The sequence below is a fragment of the Callospermophilus lateralis genome, chromosome 7 (assembly GCF_048772815.1).
Source record: "Callospermophilus lateralis isolate mCalLat2 chromosome 7, mCalLat2.hap1, whole genome shotgun sequence".
NCBI lineage: Eukaryota > Metazoa > Chordata > Mammalia > Rodentia > Sciuridae > Callospermophilus > Callospermophilus lateralis.
The window spans coordinates 95,286,537-95,313,128 of NC_135311.1; the positions used below are offsets into that span (position 1 = coordinate 95,286,537).

At 38.2% G+C, this 26,592-nt stretch overlaps 1 protein-coding gene across 3 annotated transcripts in view; it reads right to left on the reverse strand.

The window, feature by feature from the left end:
* Window positions 1-26,592, reverse strand: part of Patj (PATJ crumbs cell polarity complex component) — a 345,826-nt gene that overhangs the window by 137,944 nt on the left and 181,290 nt on the right. For all 3 annotated transcript variants that reach the window (XM_076860270.2, XM_076860269.2, XM_076860271.2), the window contains exon 28: window positions 13,118-13,314. In XM_076860270.2, coding sequence (XP_076716385.2) covers window positions 13,118-13,314 — 197 coding nt within the window. The remainder of the gene's footprint in view (window positions 1-13,117; window positions 13,315-26,592) is intronic.

A 26,592-nucleotide genomic window follows, 5' to 3' on the forward strand; every position in this document is an offset into this window, starting at 1 on the left:
TTATGATTTTAGCTTTTTCTCTTATCAAATTAATATCATGAGACAATTACGATCTGAATTTACCTGTGGTTCTGTCTTTATCCCCTAGTAAGCATAGCAAGCCTCCATGCTTTTCCAAGGTTCGTTTTTTTAGATGGACACAATATCTTCATTTATTTATTTTTATGAGGTGCTAAGAATTGAACCCAGTGCCTTACACAAGCGAGGCAAGTGCTCTACCACTGAGCCACAACCTCAGCCCTTCCAAGGTTCTTAATACCATATTATATATATACAGAATGATGAGACTCAGTGTAGGCTCTATTGCAGGTACAGTTACAAAGGGAGCAATCCTTGCGTTTCCTCTTGTCTCGGAGGTCTCAGGAGCCAGAGGGGTCCAGCTCCACCCGCCAGTCTCATCAACTGCACACTTCTCGTGCCACCCACTCTGTTCCTCCGGGCTGCTGCTGTAACCTGACAAATCACTCCAATTCCCTGCACAGCACTATCAGCTCTCTCTTCCCACACTTGCACTGTAGGGCAGACTATAAATAAATCCGATATTCACGTGACAGCTCCATGCCCAGGCCTGTGTCTTTTAGGGGACTAATTGCTCAGGGAAAGCCAATACTCTAGGGTAGGTCTCATTCCCGTCTACACGGTAATTATATGCTAAAGACTTTTGAAATTAATTCACTAACCCCACACTAGCATGGAAGTAAAGGGTAAAGAAGCTGAGATTTAATCACAGCGTCTTCTGGAGGCTTAATGTAAAATTTCTTTTATACATAAACTGGGCCATTGATCGACCAAACTCAGCGATGCTCTTCCATTGTAACAATGCAATCCCACTGCGACAAAACTGCTGGCAAGTGTCCTGACAAGAATCAGACACACGCAGGGACTGGCAGAGAGGCAGTGTCTGACTTAAAAGAAGCCACAGAGTGTCTGAACATTTTTTCCCCTTCTACATCTTAACCTCATTTAGGGTCTTAAGCAAATACGATCAACTATAAAGTAAAAGCAGGCAGTGAACAAAGCAATAATATAAAAATGTCAAAAAAGTAATAATGAGAAATAATACAAGTGGATGGTAGAATTTTACTTGAAAACTTGAATTTGAGGGAGAGACCACAAAAATAAATGCATTTGGGGTGGGTCAGCAAATACAAGATTTGCCCTATCCTAGAAATCCAGTAAGTATGATCTAAAAGCCCATTTGCAAATGCTTCCTACAGAATGCAGTGTTCTTCAACAATCTACTATACTGCAATATCCAAAAAAAAAAAAAAAAAAAACCAGCTACAGTAACACTGGCTTTTAACTTTCCTGGCTCTCATCATTAAATCAATTTCCTATTCTCAGCTAACAAGCACACAGGATTTGATATTGTACTATAAACCAGTTTCTTACTTATCAAAGAGAAATGACAAGAAACCAAGTAACTGTTTTTCTACATTTATTCCCCTGTCATCCTTGACCTAAGGTCAAAAAAGATGGGTTATAACTGCTTAAGAATCTGGTATATTTATTTTTTCAATCTTCAGAATAGTGCATGAAGCTATTAAAGAATAAGAAGATAACTTTCTTCTAGGACATACTTTCAGAGATGAAAGTATTAGTATAACAAACTAAAACTGATGTACACAAATTCACACAAAAATATTTTATGAATACTATTAGCTAAAATGAATTCAGGCATTACTGTGTGCCCGAGATTGTGATATATTTTCTCTCATTCTTCCCCACAACAGCTCCTGAGGTTGATGCTATCCAATCACTGGGTTGTGAGCTCTGTGAGAACCAGTATCAGCATCACAGAATCAATCAACCCTGTTGACACAGTGCCTGCTACATGGCAGGTGCACAATAAGATATTTTCTGAATGAATTTGAAAAAGCAGACGGCTGAGGCTTAGAGATGATGACACAGAATGCTAAAATCTGTGTTCCAACATATTTTTATTTGTTGTCACCTTTTAGAAACTAGAGAATCTTTGGGGGGATGGTGAAGGGGAATTAAGTTAATTGCCATATTTAATCTTCTTGCTTTTTCCTCTCTGAATGAAGATAAAATTGCTGAGTTGCAATGAAAGGACCAAATTCTGAGCATTAAAGGAAGGAATAGGAAGGATCCAAAAAGACAGGCTAACATTTATTTATTTATTTATTTGCTTCTTTGTTTATTATTTAGGAGAGCTCCTCCAGTCCCCAACCTGGTAGAAAGATACCTGAAGTTTCTGTCCACAAGGGAGGAAATTTGATTGAATTAATAGTCAACTATTTGCCATGCTGCATCATTGTGATATCATTAAAAAGATAAAGTTGGTCTCTATCCTCAATTCTTAAAACAGAGCTAACATCCTTGCAATTCCCTAAGCAATAAGGGTACTACGTCCATCTATTGTTCTAATGTTTAGTCTCTGACCCTGTCCCTGACACCGAGCAGCTATCTAATTCCTTGGGATTTTCTGGGTGAGAGGAACATGTTTTGTTCTAAGGCGGCACATTTTTCTTGGTTTTTGGTTCAGGGGATTGAACACAAGTGTCTTGAGTGCTAGGCAAGTATTCTACCAAAGAGATACACCCCCAGCCCCAGGCAATGCTTGGTAGGTTCCTAGATAGAGGGAGGCTGGTCAACAGAAAGACCAAGCCACAATTAAAAGCTTTAAACTTTCAGCCTTTCTGATGGGTAGAAAGCTAGAGATGGAGTTAATGATGGATCATGCCTATGTGGTAAAAACCAATTCAAACATTCTTGAACTAAGACAGGCCTGGTGGTGTGTGCCTACAGTCTTCGTACTTGGGAGGCTAAAGAGGAAAGAGCACTTGAGCCCAAAGTTTGAGACGAGCCTGGACAACATAGTAAGATATTTTCTCAAAAACAGAAACAAAAACAAAATCCCTGGGCTACAGGGTTTGGAAAGCTTTTGGGTTGTTGAACACAGGGAGGTACCTGGAAGATACTGTGCCCAGAAAGGGCATGGAAGCTCTGCCCACTTGCCACACTCTGCTCTATGCATCTTTTCTATGGGGCTATTCATTCCTGTCCTTTGTAATATTATTTATAATAAATGAGTAAGCATTAAGTGTATCTCTGATTTCTGTGAGATGCTCTGGCAAATTAATCAAATCAAACAAAAGAGAGCATGGGAGCCCCTAATTTATGGCCGGTGAATGAGGAGTATAGGGTATAACCTGGGACTTGTGAATAACATCTGTAGTGGCAGGACCCAGTCTTGTGGGAGTGTGACCTGTGGAATTTCCACCGTCTCCAGGTAGACAGTGTCAGAACTGAAATTAATTCTAGGATGTGCATTTGTGTCCACTGGGGAACTGCTTGTGTTTTTCTTCTTTCAACACATTTGGCATCTGTTGGTGTTGTGGTGACAGTGTAAGAGAAGCATTGTGCTAAACCTCTTCTAAAACACAATTACCACCCAAAAAACTGGGTTTTTCAGGTCTAGTGCTCATCCCCTTGTATCATGTTGATCTTTACGCTTGGCCTGTAAGATACTCATTACTCTGCAGCTATTGTTTGTTATCATCTAATCAAATGCCAGATGGAGAAATAAAACATCAGTGCTCCTGTTAGTCTAGATTCTACAGGAAATTCCATCTTGAGTCTTAATAAGGTAGAATCTTCATGTTCCAAATTATCACCTTTGGAGTGTTTCCATGTACCATGCCAGGAAGTCTGTGTCTAGATATGAATAACAAGTAGAGAGGCTTAATAGACATGATTCCCTAAAGACTAGAACATCATGCATTGGGAATTTCGTGGATCTAAACAAATGAAGCACAATGGTTTGACTGTGGTTCGTCCTATCCAAAACTCATGCTGACACTTAATCTCAATATTAGGAGATAGGATTAGATAAGACTTTTAAGGGTGATTAGGGCTCTGCCCTCATGCACTGGTTAATCCATTCATGCTACTGGTAGGTGAATAGGTTATCTTAACAGTGTGTCTGGCTGGGGCTGGTGGCGCATGCCTGTAATCCCAGTAGCTTGGGAGGCTGAGGCAGGGGGATCGTGAGTTCAAAGCCAATCTCAGCAGAAGTGAGGTTCTAAGCAAATCAGCGAGACCCTTTCTCTAAATAAAATATAAAATAGGGTTGAGATGTGGCTCAGTGATCGAGTGCCCCCGAGTTTAATCTCCAGTACCAAAAAGAAAAAAAAAAAGTGAGTCTGCTATGAAAGTTAGCTTGGCTTCATTTCTAGAATGCTGTGCCATCTCAGGACTCTGCCAGCAAGGCTATCACTAGATGTGGCCCTTCAACCTTGGACCAGAACCATGAGTCCAAATAAATCTCATTTCTTTATAACTCAGTCTGTGGTATTATGTTATTTGCAACAGAAAACAGACTAAAACATGACATGTTTGTCAACGGAACACCATAGGGAACACAGTACATGTCAATGGTTATAGTATGAGTCTTGGGGTCTGTTAATTCTGGGTTATTATTCAAACTTAAGACACTTGGTTCTATAATATTAGGCATATTACTTACCCATAAAATGGGAATAGTAATAGTACTGACCATATAGGTGAATTGAATACAAATGTGTAGGATGTATAGGTACAGTGTTAACAATAACTCAGTAAATTAGCTCTGGCTTTTATCATTATTATCAGTTTAGCCTCATCTCTAAGAAATTCTCTAAAAAGTTGCCAAGGGAAAAACTTGAAGCAATGAATTGTATTAACTACAATTATACTAATTATATTCACTAATGAACAAGTCACCTTTGACTTATTTATTAAATAATTCTTCTAGTTAGTGTGTCTACCAGTGTGGGTCTCCTTCATGATACTATGTTACAAAAGAACAGGAACAGCAAAGCCATCCCACAAGTGACGTCTTTGTAGAAACAGATTTTAAGTGGGGAGAAGCTGCTGACATTTGACAGGTGAGGCCTGCTGGGAGCCACAGCCAATTAATATGATGCATGGCATTTTTGATTGCATGGCATTTTTGGTTAAAAGGTGATGCCAGCTAGCCATTGAGATGATATGATTATGTTAAAAATTACATTCATATGGATACCGGACTCCTGCTGCGGGACTCCTGGAGAATTCCCATTGGTTGGAAAAGTACAGGAGGGAATTCCGGGGGAGGCGCTTGCGCTGGGGTTCCGGGAAGGAACCGGCGGAACGCCGCGTGGGTGGATCGGGACGAACGTGGTATTGGCGGTTTTTTTAAAATAAAGTTTGTTCCTGTTTGAGTGGCTCGTGATCTTGTGCCCAGCCAGACTGCGGCAACTGGTGGCCCTGTACGGGGAGCGCCTGAAGCTTGGAGGTGAGTAAAATTGCTCGCCCCTGAGGGAAGGCGACAGAATGGGTGACCATTTCAAAAAACAATGTGTTCTTCTTTTGATTTATTTTGTTTTTGTTTCAAGCTGCCTATCCCTAGAATTTTCTCAGGCAAACTGGGAAAAATAGTCGGCTCAAGGCTTAAAGTTGTTTGGTCCTGAGAAAGAGAAAATTGATACAACTATTCTTTGCTCCGTTTTTGTTTCATTCTGTTTCGGTTTTGTTTTATGCTACCTTATTGGGTTGCGTTACCTTTATAGTAGATTAGAAACTAGTAAAAAACAAACCGAAAAACTGTTAAGTAAATTGTTAGAGGTCCAAACTGTGGTAGAAAACATGTCAGGTCAAGCAAAAGAGAAGGTCTCTCCAGCTAGTCAGACAGAGGAAAATTTGAAGAAAGAAAGCTTAGAGGAAAAACGACCATCAAGTGGGGAGTTACAACAGGAGGCTGCTACTAACTCCGTTCTATCACCAGAGGGCATAATTCAACCAACAGCTCCACCTACAGCTGAGCGGCCCTCAACCCCCGTAGTTGATGCACAAAATCCTGAGGTAGGATCCCAAAGACTAGCATGCCCTGTACTTGAGCAGGCAGGAGGGCAACGAATTCACCGTACTTTAGATTTCAAAACAGTAAAGCAATTAAAGGAGGCTGTAACAACCTATGGCCCGCAAGCACCCTTCACCATAAGCATGGTCGAATCTATTACCAACTTAGACATGACACCAGCAGATTGGGCTAACATGTGTCGATCTGTGCTAAATGGAGGACAATATTTGTTATGGAAGGTTGCCAATGAGGAATTCTGCATGGAGACAGCTAGGCGAAATGCAGCAGCCGGTTACCCTCAAAGAAATCTGGAGATGTTGTTAGGAAAGGGACCTTATGAGGGTCAACGGCAACAAATTGAATATGATCCTGGTGTATACGCACAAATTGCTGCAGATGCAGTTAGGGCATGGAAAACTTTACAGGGGCATGGAGATTTACAAGGACAGTTATCTAAGGTAATACAAGGAACTAACGAACCTTACACTGAATTTGTAGATAGGCTTATTCAGACAGCTTCTAGAATATTTGGAGATGTAGAACAGGCAATGCCATTTATAAAACAACTGGCTTATGACCAAGCAAATCGTTGCTGCAGAGAGGTCATTTGACCATAGAAACATGAAGATTTAAACACATATATTAAATTATGTAGAGACATTAATGAACAAGGACAAGTCTTAGCAGCAGTACAACAGGCTTTAGATGCCAGGCCAAAAACATGCTACAATTGTGATCAGACAGGACATTTTAAAAGGAATTGCCCCATAGGAGGAGGGTTTAACAAAGCTAGGTATCAAAGGAATAGAATACCAGGTATTTGCCCACGATGCCGTAGAGGGAGACATTGGGCTAATGAATGCCGTTCTCAAACCACCATAGAGGGCACTCCGTTATCAAAAAACAGACAAGGATCAAGTGTTTACCCACGATATCGTGGAGAAAGGCATCAGGCTCCATTGCCAAAAAACGGACTGGAGGGCCCAATGCTCCGGGGCCCAAAACCACAAATATACGGGGCAATGGAGGAACCCAGCAGCACCATCAAGGTAGTGCCCAGGACACATTATCCATTAAATCCCTCATCAGACAAACTAGAGGGAGCGCAGGGCTGGACATCTGCGCCTCCGCAAGAGCAGTACTAACTCCAGAGATGGGAATTCAAATCATTCCCACAGGAGTAAAAGGACCTCTTCCCCAAGGAACGGTAGGCTTATTATTGGGACGCAGTTCTTCTACACTAAAAGGACTTATGATAAGTCCCGGGGTAATTGATCCCGATTATGAAGGTGAAATAAAAATTATAGCTAGTTCTCCAAGAGGTATATCAGTAATCTCACCAGGGGATAGAGTAGCACAGTTACTAATAGTACCCAGCCTACATGATAAATTTTCCAGTCGTACTGTAGAAAGAGGTACCAGGGGATTGGGCTCCACAGGTGTAGATTGGGCTATGCTGTCTTTAAATTTAGATTCTCGCCCCATGCTAAAACTAAATATTCAAGGACACGACTTTAATGGGCTACTGGACACAGGTGCAGACCTTAGCATCATATCTAGTCAGGAACGGCCAAAACATTGGCCATTACAACAAGCCACTCAAACGCTTCGAGGCCTAGGAGTGGCTACTAATCCCCATAGAAGTGCAATGGTATTAGATTGGAAGGATCCTGAAGGATGTGAGGGAACTATACAGCCATATGTATTGGATCATCTTCCTATAAATTTATGGGGACGAGATGTCCTAGATCAATTAGGTTTGACGTTAACAAATAACATCAATCCTAATGCACCCACTACTAGGGCTAGACAAGGTTTTAAAAAAGAAAAAAGATTAGGAAAACAAGGACAAAATATAGCAGCACCAATTCAAATAGATCAAGGAACAGACAGACATGGGTTGGATTTTCAGAAAGGGCCACTGAGACAATAAAAATTACTTGGAAATCAGAAAGACCAGTGTGGGTTCCTCAGTGGCCCCTAACTAAAGAAAAGATACAAGTAGCCCATGATCTGGTCAAACAACAATTAGCGAAAGGACATATACAACCTTCCATATCTCCCCATAATACTCCCATTTTTGTCATTAAAAAAAAATCTGGTAAATGGAGATTATTACAAGATTTAAGAGCCATTAATAATGAGATGGTTATTATGGGACCTGCTCAATCAGGGATTCCCCAATTGTCTGCTTTACCCAAAACCTGGTATGTTTTAGCTATAGACATTAAAGATTGTTTTTTTTCAATTCCAATTCATCCTGAGGATAGTCCACATTTTGCATTTACTATCCCTGCACTAAATCATGAAGGTCCTGATCAGAGATATGAATGGAAAGTACTCCCTCAGGGGATGGCTAATAGTCCAACTATGTGTCAAATTTATGTTAACAAAGCAATCCAACCACTTAGAAATCAAAATCCTGAACTACAAATATTTCACTATATGGATGATATGTTATTGGCACATAAAGATAAAAACACACTGCTAGAATGTTATGCCACACTTACAAATTTATTAAAAGGTTATAATCTAGAGATAGCAATAGATAAAGTACAATTAAATCTTCTAATTAATTATTTAGGAGTTCTATTATCCTCAACCATGGTCCGTCCACCAAAAATTCAAATACGAGTAGATCAACTCAAGTCACTTAACGACTTTCAAAAGTTATTGGGAGACATAAATTGGATAAGGCCTTATCTAGGCATACCAACAGGAGAGCTAGGACCTTTATTTGATATCCTAAAAGGTCCATCAGATCCAAATTCACCCCGCATGTTAACGCCTGAAGCAAGAAAGGCATTAAAAATCATTGAAACATATATGGAAAATATGCACTTGGATAGAATTGATATAAGTTTGCCTTTATTATTTATTGTACTACCAACAAAAAATATTCCTACAGGAGTATTTTGGCAAGAAGGTCCATTATTGTGGATATATTTATCTTATTCTCCTAATACCATTCTTACTAGATATCCTGAGGCTGTAGGACAATTAATACTCAAAGGAATAAAAGCAGCAAAGGGAGTGTTTGGGATTTCTCCCAATAAAATTATTACTCCATATACTATGGATCAAATTGATGAGTTAGCCAATGAGTTAAATACTTGGGCAATAATCATGTGTAAATCTAATGTTTCATTTGATAATCACTTGCCATCTAATCCTTTGTTGTCTTTTTGGTCTAAGCATCCTGTAGTTTTTCCAAAAATGACAAAAAAGACCCCTATCATGAATGCTCCAAATATATTCACTGATGGGTCAAATAATGGTACAGCAGCAGTAGTTACCCCTGATCAAACTTTTACATTTTTAGTACCCAAACAATCAGCTCAAAAGGTAGAGCTTAATGCAGTATTACAAGCTTTTATGATGTTTAAAGATTCTGTATTTAATTTATTTTCTGATAGTCAATATGTAGTTAATGCTATAGTATCCCTTGAAGATGCTGGTAGGATTTCCCCTTCTTCTACTGTTTTCTCTTTGTTTTCCACTATACAAAGTCTAATCTGGGACAGAAAAGATCCATTCTTTATAGGACATATCAGGGCACATACAGGATTGCCTGGAGCCCTTAGTTTGGGCAATGAATTAGCAGATAAATCTACACATGACATACATATTTTCTCCACAATAGAAGAAGCTATAAATTTTCATAAAAGGTTCCATGTCAATGCTAATACTTTACAAAAACGTTTTAAAATAACTAAAGAACAAGCCAGACATATAATAAAACAATGTCAAAATTGTGTGACATTTTTACCACAAGTTAATCTTGGAGTCAATCCTAGAGGACTGATACCTAACCATATTTGGCAGATGGACGTCACACACTTGCCAGAATTTGGAAAATTAAAATATTTGCATGTTACAGTTGATACTTCTTCTGGATTTTTGATGGGCTCCCTTCATGTCGGAGAAAAAACTAAAGATGTTATAGCTCATTGCTTACAAAATTTTGCCACTGTGGGCGTTCCAAAACAGTTAAAAACAGATAACGGTCCTGGTTATGCTTCTACCTCTTTTAAACAATTCTGCTCATCATTTGGCATTACTCACATAACAGGAATTCCATACAATCCACAGGGACAAGGCATAGTTAAAAGAGCTCATCAAACTATTAAAATGTACTTATTAAAACAAAAGGAGGGAATTGGAAAGGGGTATATATCCCCCAAAGATAAACTTAAAATAACCCTCTTTAAACTTTTTAAATTTGGATTCATCAGGACTTAGTGCTGCAGAAAGGCATATGTATCCAAAAAATGTGCATAAGCCTAAAGTTCTTTGGAAAGACATTCTAACAGGACAATGGAAAGGTCCTGACCCAGTAATTGTCTGGAGTCGGGGCTCTGTTTGCGTGTTTCCACAGGGAGAACAGCAGCCGATTTGGATTCCAGAAACACTAACCAAAACGATTTCTACAGATCGAAAAGAAGATGATTTGACTCAAATCCATAACAGCTGATATCCAGAACTCCAGCTTGGCCATTCTTACATCTGCGACAGTGATTAACCAGGATGCTTTTTTCAATATCTATTTTATTATTGCTTTTTCCCACATCATAAAGTTCTATTTTATTTTTGAGCTCATACAGACCTAGGTTGATGTTTTTCTGATCAGTTTTATTTTTTGACTGTGCAGTTTTTAACATTGCAATGGAGATTTCACCGAGGTGAAACTACAAGGCCTTTACTATTGTCTTATGTGTTGTATGTTATATGTGCACACTTCTGTTTTGTGTTATATGTCTATATGTGCGTATGTCCATAGATCATATATGAGGAGTGCTCATAAAAAAAATGGATCCAAGTACTTTTTATTATTCACGTAATTTTAATGGTTTAATTTAAATTGGGTAAACAGCTGTTAAAAATTATTTTAATATGTGTACAAATAAGCAGGTTAACAAATCTGTTTGTTTATTTTCATCTTTCCTTTTCATTATATTTAATAATTCTGTTCAAAATAATGTAAATTGTTCTAAAAAAAAATTTTTTTCTTAGTACCTGTTAAAATGTTACATTTTTTTTTTCTTTCTCTCTTTAACATCATTGTCAGAATTCCTATTTTTCATCCCAGTGCTGGTGAAGACAAAGATGAAACCAAACTACAACTTCTTCGATAATTATCACAACAAACTGTATAAACTGATACATCAATGATCTTGGGAGGAAATGGACATATTGATAGATTCCTCCACTTTGAACTGCTTACAAAACTTGCCTGGACTATGTATCACTTGTATGCACTGTGATCTATCTGTTGATACAACAAATTATGGTGATGCTGGCGTATCTTTGCTGATGTGTCACCAGTGATGCAATTTTCCCTAGGAGTCGTCAATTGATTTGGTGTCGTGGCATTTCTGTATCCTCCTCCCTTCTACTAGTGATGGTCTAATTTTGGGGGCCAACAGAGGTGAGGCAAAGAACCTCACCCCCCCCACTGGCACCAAGGCCAAATATGGGGGCCAACAGAGGTGAGGCAAAGAACCTCACCCCCCCACTGGTGCATAGGCCTATCCACAAGTATGGCTATATGCTGGACCGGTAGTCAGTGACGGGTATAATCCAATTGCAGTGGTATCAACCTAAGACAGGAGGCTGACGCCTAAAGGTCAGTTTTCCAATGACGGGTAAGAACCATATGTTGAATTGGACAAACCTAACAGGCACGGTCCCTAGCCACATTACTTGTTGCTTAATTAAACAGAAGGGGGGAGATGCTGGGAGCCACAGCCAATTAATATGATGCATGGCATTTTTGATTGCATGGCATTTTTTATTAAAAGGTGATGCCAGCTAGCCATTGAGATGATATGATTATGTTAAAAATTACATTCATATGGATACCGGACTCCTGCTGCGGGACTCCTGGAGAGTTCCCATTGGTTGAGAAAGTACAGTAGGAGGGAATTCCGGGGGAGGCGCTTGCGCTGGGGTTCCGGGAAGGAACCCGCGGAACGCCGCGTGGGTGGATCGGGAATCTTCCCGGGCACGAACGTGGTATTGGCGGTTTTTTTAAAATAAAGTTTGTTCCTGTTTGAGTGGCTCGTGATCTTGTGCCCAGCCAGACTGCGGCAGAGGCCGACTGTCTCACAGTTGCATCTGACCAGCTTTCCCTCCAGATACGATTAGGCAAATTATGGATTTACTGTAAATTCTACTCTGAGTTGTACTGTAAATTCTGAGTTGGAATCTGGGGAGGAAATCCTTCATTTCAAGTAAGCAGTCTGAAACTCAAGTGTCCCTGTGACTAGCCTCTCCTAAATGTCCAAATACGGGGGCATTTTTTCTAAGAGATCTTAAAGCAGAGTGGCTAAAAAAGAGCTAAAAAGTCTAATTGCCAGATATTGAATCCCAGCACAATTATTTAATACTTTGTGACTTCAGTGATGAAAGAGATTCCTGTGTCTGGTAGTAAGTATATATTGGCTGTTAACTTTTATTATTATTATATTTTAAATTCTGGAGTGCAAAGACCTCTTCAACTATCTGAATGAAGGGACGTGATGTATTTGTCTTTTTCTATTTGGCAGCACTGGGGAATGACCCGAGGACTTAACCCATAGTCGGCTGAGCTACATCTCCAACCCTATTCATTTCTTTTTTATGTCTGGTCCTGACAATCAAAAACTGGTAGCCAAAAGAATGAGTGACCCAGCAAGCAAATGAATATCAAACTAAGAGAAACTCAGAAGACCTGACTTTAAATTTAAGAAAATAAGAATGATCTTTTCAGGTTATTGATGAAATCATCTAAAGAGTAATATCAGAAGATTAGTCTTCCCCTTAGCTTCTTTGAGTTCTGTTCTATTCTTACATAATGAACCTTCATGGTCTTAACCCACATCACCAACCTGACAGGCATTAACTACTTCTGACAAATTCACAGGCTTCTGTTGGCTCTAAAAACTTCCCCCTAAGTAACAAACAGTTATGCTTATGGTTTATTCCAACCCCAAAGATAACTGGGTCTTGCACATGCTAAGGAAGATTTTACCCTTGAGCTATTCTCTTAGCCCGAGCCCTGTGCTTTTAATGTTTCCATGAAATTTTTACTTAAGGGGTCTTAAAATAGTTTCTGAGGTTAGTCCCTCCTCAAGCAGCAAATAGTATTCGAAACCGTATTTTCTATTCTTGTTTTGGAAAATTATTTTAAATATTTGAAGAAAATATAATTTGTCAACATTCTTCCCCTTCACTTCATTTTCCGAACCTCTCCACGTAACCAAAAGAGAATTCAACACATACGCCTCTCACCTCTAACAGTTCGTCTCCAATTCGCATTCGTCCGTCCATTGCAGCGGGTCCTTCTGGGTTAATTCCTACCACAAATATGCTCATCCGTGTCCTGTCTTTATTGCCAGCAAGGCTGAGTCCCAGCCCATTCTTATCCTTTTCAAGTTCAATAATGTGCAGTTCTCCAGGTAGGTCTGCATACCTTTGCCTGATTTTTTCTGTGAGGGGGGAAAAAAAGTAAGTTAAACAAATTAAATAGAGCAGTTGACTCTGTATTATGGAGACACCAGCATTTCCCTCGCGTTCTCCTCTCCAAGGGTTACTCTTTCAGAAAGAAGTAATTCAGGGTAGTGCTTAGTTTGGATCTGAAATGACCCCCAGAGGCCCATGGGTTAAAGGCTCGGTTCCCGACTAGTAGCACTACCTATAGGTGGTGGAATCTTTGAGAGGCAGGGCCTTGTTTGTGGAAGTTAGGTCATCAGGGGCAGCCCCTGGAAGGGGAAATTGGGACCCAAGTCCCTGCCTCTCTCTCTTTTATTTCCTGGTCACCATTAGGTGAGCAAAACCTCCACTATGTGTTCCCATCATGATATACTGTGCTGCTACAGGCCTTAAAGCAAGGGGCCAAGTGACCATGGACTGAAACCTCTGAAGCTTTGAGCCAAAATAAAAATTTCCTCCTCATAATTGATTACCTTGGATATTTTGTCTAATATAGTCAGCATGGCCTAAGAAGTTCAGCTCAACCGTAAAATCCTCATGTTGTTCTTGTTCACACTGGCCTAGACTTTCCATGGATGGATTTCTTATTTAAGATGGTCAATACACTGGGGATTCTAGCCTCCTCATTGCCTCCAAAAGGGGGAAACAAAGGCTATTTTCTGAGCAAGAAAGTAAAATGTTGGGTCTTGAAGACACAATGCTTCCTCAGTCATGGCTTCTACTTCATGCATTCATGGTCCAGCAGGAAAGAAAGTCAACAATTTATTCTAAAATACACTGAAAACATATTTACTCTAAAATATATTCTTGGTATAATGAATCCCACTATTATATATCATGACAAAACAATAAAAATAAAAAATACATATATTCTTTATACAAAGGGTACAAAATAACATTGGGTTAGGTGAACAAAAACAAGGGAATTAGGGATATTGGTTTTGCTGTTGAATCTAAACGCAATCCACAAATCTCACACTTACTCAGTATCCACAAATCTATACAATGTTTTATCTTCTCTGACTCTAAAATGGGCATATAATACTCGTTTTCTGGATGTTGGGGAAAATTAAATAAAGTACATGCTGAAGGACTTAACTGTCCATAGTTGGCAAGTGTTCCTTTTTCTCATCTCGTGTCTTACCCTGCTACCTCTTTCTCCTTTATGGTCTAACCTACATTTTAGGATTTGGCCTGCTACATCTCACTTGTGCTGGTTCAGTGCAACAGCCACACTACAGAACCTGCTTAAGGCAGGTCTTGCGGCCCATGCTACACGGCTCAGATTGGGTGTGTCCCCGGGACCTAGAGACTACGTGAATACTGAGGTTTGCAGCCACAGTCTCATCTGCTGCATAACAAATTGCTAGATTCCAACCTTCCTGGAACTTTCCATGTACAGTCTAATGCTTCACTTATATTATGGTGACCCTCTTTAGGAGGGGACCTTGCTAATTAAAAGCTTAAATCAAATAATTAGTCTTAAGGTAGAGGAGAAAGAAGACAGCCTCCTCCATTGTATCACTTTATCAACCTTAACAAACACGGTTTTATAAGCAAGTAGATAAACTTAAATCTATAAAAACATTTCTATGCATAGATTTATTTTACAAGAACTAGCATAAGAGGCTGCTTATTTAAGATAGAGATTATATCTGTCTGCTTTAGAAGGATTTTGAAGAGAATCTTAAAGAACTTGCAAGGACAGCTTGTTAATAAGAAACATGTAGCAAAATACAGTAAAACAAAGGACTTGTAATGACATAAAACTGCCCTCTACATAGGAAAAACATTAAGTTGAATTCACAGTGAGGTAAATTACCCCAACACATTTTTATTTTTCAGCTACCAAGAACAAGATGCTAGGTGGGAACTTTAGCAAACAAAGATCTACATTATCCTCAAGATCTTTGCACAGCGCCAATAACACAACAGATATTAAACAACTTCAAGTACTTAAATAAAAGATCTGACTACCACAATTCCTGGGCACCGAGAAAAATTAATTTATTAGTGAATGAAGTTAGTGAATAAATACTACATCAATTGTGGTAGTGATAATTGCTTTTAGAATTCAAAGACTAATATGGCTTAAAAAGATTTCTTGGAAGAGTCAGAATTTGATCACGAGAAGACTCCTGGGGGTGAGATGACAAGAGAAAAAGCACATGAGCAGGTGGAGTGAGGAGGGAATGAGGCGGCTCTGGTGGGCTACAAATTGGAATCTCTTTGGGTTAGTGGTGGGTGATAAGAAATAAGATTGAAAGGTAAAAAGGTTAATCGATAGATTGTTTCCAGCAATAATACTGCAGTTTAGGGGTTCTGCACAGGTGCTTTGGGGTAGAGATGGGGCCTTGAGAAGAGGTTTGATTAAAGACCATTTCCCCAGAGCACTTACACTTGGCTGCTTTGTTTATTGAACTTAAAGGGCAAATTGGTTAAGAAATAATATCAAAGCTAAGAAAAGACCACAAGACAAGCATTTTAACACACCCCTTTTGGAAAATAATAAGGTAGCAAATTTTTCTAAGAAAGATACTGAAGACTTTAATAAGACAATAAGCTCAAGATAACAGATAAAAGAATTCTACAATTTAGACACACAAAATGCATTTTGGGAAATCACACAAAGAACAATTATAGAAATGGACTGTGTTATTTGGCCATAAAAGAAATTTCAGTAACTCTCAAAGAATCAGTATCAGACAGATTTCTGTTCTTGGAATATGGAACAATAAAACCCAAACACTACAAGTTAGTAATAAAAAAGATGTTTAGAAATAAATTAATATTAGTAAAAAGTCCAAGATATAAGAAGGAAATTGAGAAATACAGTAGTCACAATTGAAAAAAAAATTAATTCTAGATATCAAACCTTTGAGAGAGACAATACACAACTCAGAAGGCTATTCACAATTTTGAATTATTCATCACAAAACAAGAAAAATGTAAGAAATGATAAGTTCAGCATTATACCCAAGAAGTTGGAAAAAGAACAACAGAGGAATTACAAAGAAAAAAGAAGAAAGAAAACAGCAAAGAGAATCTATTAATCATAATAGCAATTATCAATTTTTTTGTAATCTAACTTTGGAACATTACGTGAAGAATGGTATCCCAGGAATGCAAAGAGTTAAAAAATTGGGACACTTTTTCAAGAAAAATTACCATATTAGTAAACTAAAGGAGAAAGTTCAAAGATTATACCAACAAATGCAAATGCAGAAAACCATTGGATTACCTACTCTTATTTAAGATTCAAAATGAAACTTTTCACAAAACAGTATAGAAAGGTACTTTTTGCATTTAAATTTACAAATAAGAAATAAAACACAGCAAGATACTTTCAGTAATTTAAACCAACAAAATTAATATGCAGGGAAGTTCTACAGATAAAGCTTAAAAAGTTGCAAACTCATCAGAAATCTGGCCCAAAGCATTCATACTCAAAAGTTTCATAGATATGTGAAGAAATGCCCAGATTTATTAGTAAGTTCAGAAGTGCAAATTAAAATGAAATATCAAAATATTAAGTGAGACAGTAAGTAAATGAGATATTAAAATGAGACAAGTCAGACTGGCAAACATGAAAACTGGATTATTAAGACTTAGAGGAGGCAGAAAGATATGCACGGTGGCTGGGAGTGATGATTTAGTGTCTATGCTTCAGTTATGTCAAGGTTTTAAACATCCTAAGTCGATGACAAAGCCCCCTCTTCTTCTTAAATTTGTCTATCTGGTGGAAAATTGAGACTTATGAAAGTGAGTGAAGGTTTCTCCATGTTGATTTGAAAAAAGCCACGCAGCCCCTTGGGAAGCAGGAGGAAGGGGTGAGCTCCATTCTCCCATAGGTTCTCTTCTCTGAGTGACACATGCTGAGGAGTCCCCCACACTTCTGCAAAAAGTGCAAAGAAACACCACCGGATTGAGTGCTGTCCCAAGGGAAGTAAGCCAGAAAGGCAGCTTTAAAACCATGTGATAGTCAAGTGTGGAATCAAAACTCTTTCAGTAGCTCAGTTAGGGAAGATGAAAAAGGTCTGGGGCTGGATGGCAGGGGTGGTTGCACCATGTGAATGAACTCAACAGCACTGAAAGATACAGTTAAAATGAAAATTTTTAAATGTGTACTTTACCATAACTGGGGTCGGGGGAAGCCTGTCATTAAAATACCCTCAAAAACTTGGTACCTCTATTTATATCTCTTCAAGGGATAGAGTTAGAGATTTATCCTCACTTTGAAACCACCAGCTTTATTTTTCTGGTCAATGTTTTTAATGACACTATTACGATCCCATTTATTCAATGAACGATTATTTGCTGAATTCAAATTCATGGCAGGCTTGTGAAAAACAGGGACTAATAACTAAATTTGTTTTCTAGGGCCTCAAAATCTATCAGCAGGGACAAGTGTACATAGGACTAACTCTAATTCGTAGAGATGAGAGCAACAAGAAAAATGCCAGTAGTTGAAGACACCCATCCATTTCAGTGAATCATCAGGAAAACCAACTGATGTCTGCAAACTGCCTGAATATTAGATACTGTGGCCAAATTGCAATCTGTTGGTCAGCTATATCTTGTGCTGCACAATGCCAAAGCCTCATTAACATTTCCACAATTCTGCATCTGGCTTGTTCCAGTGTCAGTTTCCTAAATGCTAACAAATGAGTTGTTTGGTTTTCCTTAACTTCATTTTATTGGTTTTTTCCCCTCATCTTCTGTAGGAAATGAGGTAAGCTAAATGAATAGAAACTCAGAAAAAAAAAAAAAAGCAGCCCTGGAACATTAAAGATGAGCATATTTGCATAGTTATGAAATTTTACTAACAATATATGGAGGACTGGCTAAGTTGCAGAAACTATGCCAATATCTTTCAATTAATTTTCTTTCCTTTAAAAACCATCTTACCAGGTAAGATCAATCCAATCTGCATTCCAGATGTGGGACGTAAGGCTGATGCTGAATCACTTGCCAAAAGTCCCTACATAGTCATTGATACAATAATGATGCAAACCCAGTTCTTTGCATTTGTTTTCACATTATTATCTGAAAGTATCTTTCTAGATTTTTTACTTCCTTCTACTTTTCTCTCCTTGAACGTAAACTCCATGAGGGTCTACCTCACAGCTGTCTTGTGCATCTACAACAGTGCCTGGCACACATCAAGTTCAGTCTAAAACTGTTGAAAGCATAAATAAATAAATGATGCCCATTCATTGCTATGTCATGCTATTCCAACTCCCTCCATTATAACAGAAAACCTATTTGAGACCTAGAATCACAAAATACATATATTTTTCCCAAAGACAATGCATTCCTTCAATTAAAGGTAGAAGAAATTTCTTCTCTAGATTTCACAGTTAATAAAGCCCATTAGTGCTATTAGAAAACAAATTACTATGTGTACATTTTCTTTAAAAATCTATTAGGGGCTGGAGCATACAGCTCAGTGGTAAAAGAAATGCTTAGAATGTGCAAGGCCCTAGGTTTTCAATCCCCAGCAACCTCTGAAAATAAACAAATAAATACACTAAAATAGACTCTTGAACTGAAGAGACTCAAAACGCAAATAAGGCTTACAATTTCTCATTTTTCAGTGAAACATAAAGCACAAAGAACAATAAGACAGTACAAATACCACATGCTCTGTAACACATGCTTCAGTTGAATTTATATTATTAATGTTTTCAGGCCTCAGAATTTGGGCTATCCTATTATTTTATTTAGACTCATAGCTGGAATAGGTTTAAAATAAATTCCATTCCTCAAATTGATTGCTATATTTTCCTGATCTCATGAAATCAGAGACTTTTAATTCAGGCAAAACGAACTAAGACATCATGTAATGTTACAATCTCTTACAGCTCCACACCTACTTATGAATTCTACTTTATAGATAAAGAAATGACTGAAGAATGAAGATCTCTTATAAGGTTATACAGGCAATTGATAGCCAGAAAATAAGTCTCCTAGTACGTAGCTCAATTCTTTTTCCATCAAATCATGTCACATTTTTATGTGTGTGTGTGTGGTGCTGGGGATGGATCCTAAAGACCTCAGGCCTACTGGGCCTATCTGAATTACACCCTCATCGCCTCCAATAACACTTTTTTTGGAGGGGGGCATAGGGGGGTAACCACGGATTGAAGCCAGAGGGGGGCTTAACCACTGAACCATATCCCCAGCCCTTTTTATTTTTTATTTTGAAATAGGGTCTCATTAAGTTTCTTAGGGCCTTGCTAAATTGCTGAGGCTAGCTTTGAACTTGTGATCCTCCTTCCTCAGCCTCCTGAGCTGCTGGGATTACAGGCATGCACCACCATGCCCAGCCCCTACAATAACATTTTTTAAAGGATTTTTTATTTGTTCTAATCAGTTATAGATGACAATAGAATGCATTTTGATACAATACACATAATCCAATAACATCTATTTTTTGGTACCTGGGATTGAACTTAGGGGCACTACACCAATAAGCCATATCCCCAGCCCTATTCTGTATTTTATTTAGAGACAGGGTTCTCACTGAGTTGCTTTTGTTGAGGCTGGCTTTGAACTTGTGAACTTCCTTCCTCAGCCTCCCAAGCCACTAGGATTATAGATGTGTGCCACCATAACTGGCTCCAATAACATTTTAAAGGAAAAAAAAAAAAAGACTTCAATTTTTTTCTTCAGTTTAAGAAGCTATGTTTAATGACCCTTATTGTACCATAATACCTCCTTACACAGCTAGTCTCAGCTCACTATGTTGTCAAATCTTCTCACACCTCTGCAAATGCCTCCACTTTGCAGATGAGATAACTGATGCTCAGTAAGTTGAGGTGATCCAGCCAAGGTCAAGTCAAGTGTGCTGAATTCCACAGCTTTCTCTTAGACCAGTAAATCTTGAATGCTAAGAGGTTCTCTTAAGGGATCTGAAGCCATGGTACAGGGTCTAATTCCCATAGATTATTTGTCAGGCCTAGACTTATTGCAAGAATGGCTACCCTGAAGGCTCAGAAGACTCCAAATATGGCCCTTTGACCTACTGATAATTATGCTGAAGAGACTGAAATCTCAGAAGCAGGAAGGTCTCTTCTGACCTTCTCTTATCCACTCTCTCCAGATGTGGGTTGTGGGTCACAGAAACTAGAATTCCTCTCTAAAGCAGGCCATAAAAGGAAGGAAACTCTCCCCTCCTCCCTGAATACCTTCCTGTGGCAGGTGTCTTGCCCTTTATCTTCAGGGAACAAGTGAACAGGAAGCCCTTAAAAATCTGAACCAACAGACTGTGCCAAGTTTCTCTCAGTGAAGTACCATCAGATCATATGCTTTGGTCTACCATATTTCTGCATTACAGTCCATAAAAATACAGTTTTTCCTTGAGTCTTTGGGCATTCATTTCATTTCATTTCTTTTTTCCTTTTTAATGTTTTTGGTGCTAGGAGTTGAACCCAGGGCTTCAGGTGTGCTAAGTAAGCACATGCTTTCCGAAGAACTACACCTTCAACCTCCAGGTCTTCATATCTGTAGGCTCTTGTGTCACATAAAATGTTGCTTAAGTAAATTTGTTACACTTTTCTCTTATGTCTTCAGTTATAGGGGTCTCAGTCATGAACCTTGTGACACCACAACACACACACAATTTATCACCCCTGGAGCTTGTAAGATAGAAATCATGGCTGTTCCAGATAGCTGGGATTCTGAGCCAGTGAGTCTCTTTGTGACAAAGTGTTCAGGTGATTCTTGTGGGTCACCATCTTTGTAACTATAGAATAATTCTCATTCAATGAACCAATTTTTTTTTTTTCTCCAGAGACCATGACAGTCAACTATAAAGTTCAAATTTAAGACAGCCTATAAATGTGCCTTCCACAAAACTAATCCCATCTGGAGGTTCTCTCAGTCTCCATAATCATGACTCAGGATTAACAAGAGGTTTGTTTTGCCTGTACAGGACAGTACTGTAAAACCTGTCATTCTCTCTCCTCCTTCCCAGCTTCCCAAATCTAAAGGGTTTCCTGTTATTTTCATCACAGTTGCTTCTCTTTGGTAGGTATAACAAAAGGCTGACTAGAATTTCAAAGGGGAAAAGAAAAATAAAGTTAGTATGTGTGTGAAAAACAGACTCCGATTCTCATTTTTGAAAAATTAAGAGACTACCCATCAGTTTATTTTTTGATTCAAAAACTGAAGAGAGAAAAGCAGCAGCACTGCGCCTGTGCTCTGCTGAGTCAGCATAGACTGCTCTGCAGCATCAGGGTGGGGCTCCGCCATAGGGAATCCCACACTACAGGGCCTTTGCTCTAGGGGCTGCAGGCCATCGTTTCCATGGCAACCAATGGGGTGGGGAGGGAAGAAAATGTATGAAGAATAGTTTTCTTAAAATTAATTAAGACTATTTTAAAGAGGTGGGGTGTTCTGGTTTGGATATGAGGTGCCTCCCCGCCCCTGTCAGCTTATGAGACAGACAATGAAGGAACATTCGGAGGTGAAATGATTTGATGACGAGAGCTGGAACCTAATCAGTGGATTGATTATTCATTTGATGAATTACTGGTTTGAAAGGACTACCATACCGGTAGTAACTGTAGGCAGGTGGGGTGTGGCTGGAGGAAACAGGTCACTGGGGGCATGCCATTGGGAATTATATATCTCATCCCCAGCTCCTTGTGCTCTGGGTCACAACAGCTGTGAACTGAGTAGCTTTCCTCTGCATGCCTTCCACCATGATGCTCTTGCACAGTTCAGGCCCAGAGCAATGGAATCAGCCCACTATGGATGACATCTCTGAAACTTGTGAGCCCCAAATTAAACTTTTCCTCCTTTAAATTGTTCCTGTTGGGTATTTTGGTCACATGACAAAAGTGGACCTACACAAGGGATAAAGAGTATTCTTTTACTTAAACCCAATAGGATTTTCCCCTAGAATTAAGAAACAAACAAAAAAATCCAAAGGACCTATATTTTGTTTTCCATATACAAAAACACATGCAAACACCACACATGTCCATCTATAAATATATAAATACTAGTTTTTAGCAACAAAATATTAAAAGTGTTATAATGATTCAGAGTTTTACCACAGCTGTTTTTGTTTTCCTGGGAAACATTTCTAATAGCCATTCTTTACAATGACTTCTGTGGACTTTCCATGGGCTTCACAACACTCTACACCCAAAGATGGCACCTTAGCAACTGAGAAACAGCAGAAGCAGGAGGTCACTCTTACCTCCTTCTCTTCTTCCCTGAAATAGGCCTTAAAATCCAGAAAAGATTTTTCTGATCTTCCCCTATAGCATGTTATAAGATTCTCACATAGTGGGAGGAACATCTTTCTTTCAAGAGACACAGAAAAGGATCTGAACAAACAGGCCTGCCAAATGACCCCTAGGTTATTATCATTAGATCCTGACCCTTCTGTCCATCACACTTGGGCATTTCTACATCTAACCTATCATAAACAATACACAAGTTTCTTCTTCCTTTGGGACTTTATTTCCTTATGAAGACTCCCATGTCGCATCAAACATGTATTAAATTGTGTTTTTCTCTTTTTAACCTGTCTTCTATTATAGAGCCTCAGACATGAACCTAAGATGGAAAGCAAAGACATTTAATTTCCCCTACACTTCTACAGTGTGCAAGTCAAATGGCAGTAGTTAATATTTCAAATAACCCCATCAGCCTCCCATTTCTTTAAAAAAAAAAAAAAAACTTGAAAATCTGAGAGAAGGAGATAAGCAACCTACTTCTTTCTACATCAGGTATCCCTGAATGAACAGTGGACTAGAATAAATGGACAGAAAAGAGAATGAACAGTGGACTAGAATAAATAGAGACTTTTGACCATTCTTCTCTTTTGAATCCTTTGAAGATATGCTTGTTTTAAACATGGATTTTCTAGTCTCGTGACAATGTTATCTGAAGAAAGGAATCCCAAGTTGCTCATAATTCTCTATCAAAGCATCAGTGCCTTTCCCTTGTTGGAGAAAGCCAATAAGATTTCTCCAGTAAGTCTCAGAGTGTTTCCTCCCATCATAGGATATTATGTGTTGCTAAGTAACAGAGCCTTTCTCCCAAGAAAGAAGCTTAATTCAAGTCATTGCCCAGTATTTTAATAGCAAATGCTCAACACACTGGAATAATGACTCAGTACAATTTCAGAAGCATTTAGTTACTCGGTCTATTTCCAAATAACAAGAAAAATATGGTACAGAGAAAATATTTTGAACCATTTTTCCTATACAGTGGGTACGATGATGCCACATAAAAAATCAGGTATGACAAACATCTCAAACTAATTTTTCTTATGCATTAACCAACTTTTAATTCTCTGACAGTACATGCAAATTTGAGAAGTAAAAATAGGTGAAGCAAAACCATAGCAAATCAGAGGAAAGAACATATGAACTCAAATAGGAAGGAACAAATCTTAAGTGAATATTCAGATCAAATAGAAAAAATAATGAAGCTACATTTGATATTACAACACAGCAAACTTTTCCCTCTAGTAGTTATTTTTGTCAGTATACAAACTTGATAATATCATGAACTGACAGAGAGATTAACAATTAAAATAAAATCATGGAACTAAAATAAAGTATAATAATGTCTAACTTTTATATAATTCTTACCTGTTAGACATTTTTCTAAATGCTTTCATAGCTTAACTCACTTAATCTTCATGAAAACTATTAGGTAGTATTATTATCCCCAATTTTAAAGATGAGGAAACCACAGCACAGAGAGGTCAGGTATGGCACACAGTAACACAAGCAGTGCAGTGGTGGGGGGGCACACAGTAACACAAGCAGTGCAGTGGTGGGGGTGAGTGGGGAAGCTGGGCTCACCCCAGAAAATTTGGCTCTGGAACCCACTACCTTACATGAGAATCAGGGATGGAATTAAACAAAAATTATCATGTGAGAATCTCAGACAATCACAAAGATGTTAAATCATTTCCTTCCTTTCTCTCTCATAAAAATTCAATCCAGAGAAATTATATCCCATCTATGTATGATATATCAAAGTACAAAAATGCATTCTACTGTCATGTATAACTAAATAAACCAAATAAAAAATAATTAAAAAATAAAAATTTCAATCCATATTAGATATAAAAATGAAAAAGAAAATCAATAACAAATTTAAACTTTTCTCATTAAATGAACCAACATTCAAACCAATGAGCAATCTTTAACACGAGGCACATTATCTTAATGGTAATAAAGTGAACTTCCTCTGTTAGACATTATTTTGACCTCTTAGTAATAATCCTAATTATAAAAGATAATCTTCAAGATATCCATTTAGAATAGAAAGGAGAAACAAACTATTGCATATTCATACAATGGGCATCATATAACAATGAAAACAAACTACTTCCACAGTTAACGACATGGGTAAATGTTAGAAATACACTATTGACCTAAAGAAACCAATACAGAAGAGTGTGCACTGCCACATGATTTTTGTGGAGCTCAAAACCAGGCAAAACTAAACTATGGTTTTAGAAGTCCAGATAGTGATGACCTTTGGGAAACAGGGAAGAAATAACGAATCAGATGAGGCACAAAGTGATTAACAGTATTTAGGTGCTAACAGTATTCCATTTAATGACCTGGATGGTGGTTAATGTTCTTTGTGAAAATTCAGCAAACTATAGTACACAGTTTTGCTCATATATATTTCAATGACTTTATTTTTAAAAAATAGCTAGAAAATAATGTAATATTAAAACCTGGTCTGAGTTCAGATTTGAACATATCTACTGTATTTTGAGGTAATAAAGAAATTTTGTTATGAATTATATATTAGGAAAAAAAGTAATATTGTGCTGAGCATATTAATGGTATTATAGTTGTGTTTTTAAGTGATGCATATATGTGGATAGAATGACAAAATGTCTGGGAAGAGAAAAAAAAGGAAAAATAAGACATGGATTAAACAAACATAGTAAAATCTTGGCAATTATTTAACCTGGAGGAATAATAATATGTGTGAATTCATTGACTTTTCATGTTTGCAAATGTTAGAAATTTTTCTTAACTAAAGAAAAGAAAAGAAAATTCCTCGACAATCCTATGAGATACAACCATCCCTTCTTACAGTGATGAAAACAGGCCAGGGGAGGTGAGCCTCAACTTTAAGTTCATAATTGGGGTTCAGATCCACATGCTATCACCTTCAGCAAAAGAAAGATAAATATGCATGTTGTATTTGCACCTGCTAGGGGAACAAAACGAAGTCCGAACTTTGCCTCATTCATTTTGCAATTTCCAGGTTGGATGTTCTGCCATGATGTTCTGCCTCCCTTGAGCCCTAGGGAATGAAGCCGGTTTTCTATCGACTACGACATCTGAAACTGTGAGCCCTTAAATGAACCTTTCTCCTCCACAATTGTGCCAGTTAGGCCCTTCAGTTGCAGCAGTGAAAAAGCTGACTAAAACACCTTTTCTAAAACAGACCTCTGTGTACTTCATAAGCATACTAAAGAATACTGTCAGGATAAGGGTGTAGATCAGGGGTAGAAAATTTTCCCTAGCATGCTTGAAGCTCTGGGTTTGTACCCAGCACCACAAACAAACAAACAAACAAATAAAAACCAAAATAGGAACAAAGACTTGTCAAAAAACTGAAGGCAAGTCCCTATGGCAGCTCAGGATGCCTTTATGACCCTTAGAGATGCCTGAAAACAAGGAGTGAAAAAGGTCTGGTTATTATCTCAGAATTTTTAACAAGTCTTGAGAAAAACCAATAAAAATATTTTAATTTTGAAACAGCATTCAGAAAAGCCAAATGTAATTTTAAGTAGCAGGAGAACACAGTAATTTTTGTTGTACATTTTAAGTAGCAGGAGAACACAGAATGTGGTCCTTTAATCATGACTCCAGTATTGAGCGGCAAGCTGACTGTGGTTGCAGCATGGTAGAAATGAAGGTGTGGACAGGTTTTGCTCATTGATCACTACCCAGCCATGCAAAAATGTTCAACAAAGCTTCAAACTGGCACCACATCATAGTAATCAGCTGTGGCACTGACAGCTTTAGGTGTTTAATTATATTTTGTAGAAGAGAAAAAATGATTTCAAATAGTTAAAGGAAACTACAGAAGAATATAGAAAAGGGGTTATAGAAAATGTAGAAAAGGGATTGTAACTGAACGGTGACCTGAACCCATAGTGACAGATATTATGAGAGCCAACCATATACCAGTTTGGAAAGCTCTCAGGCTGATTGCCCAGGGCTCTGAACATAGGTATTACTTCTAATAACCATCAGAGTAAGGTTCAG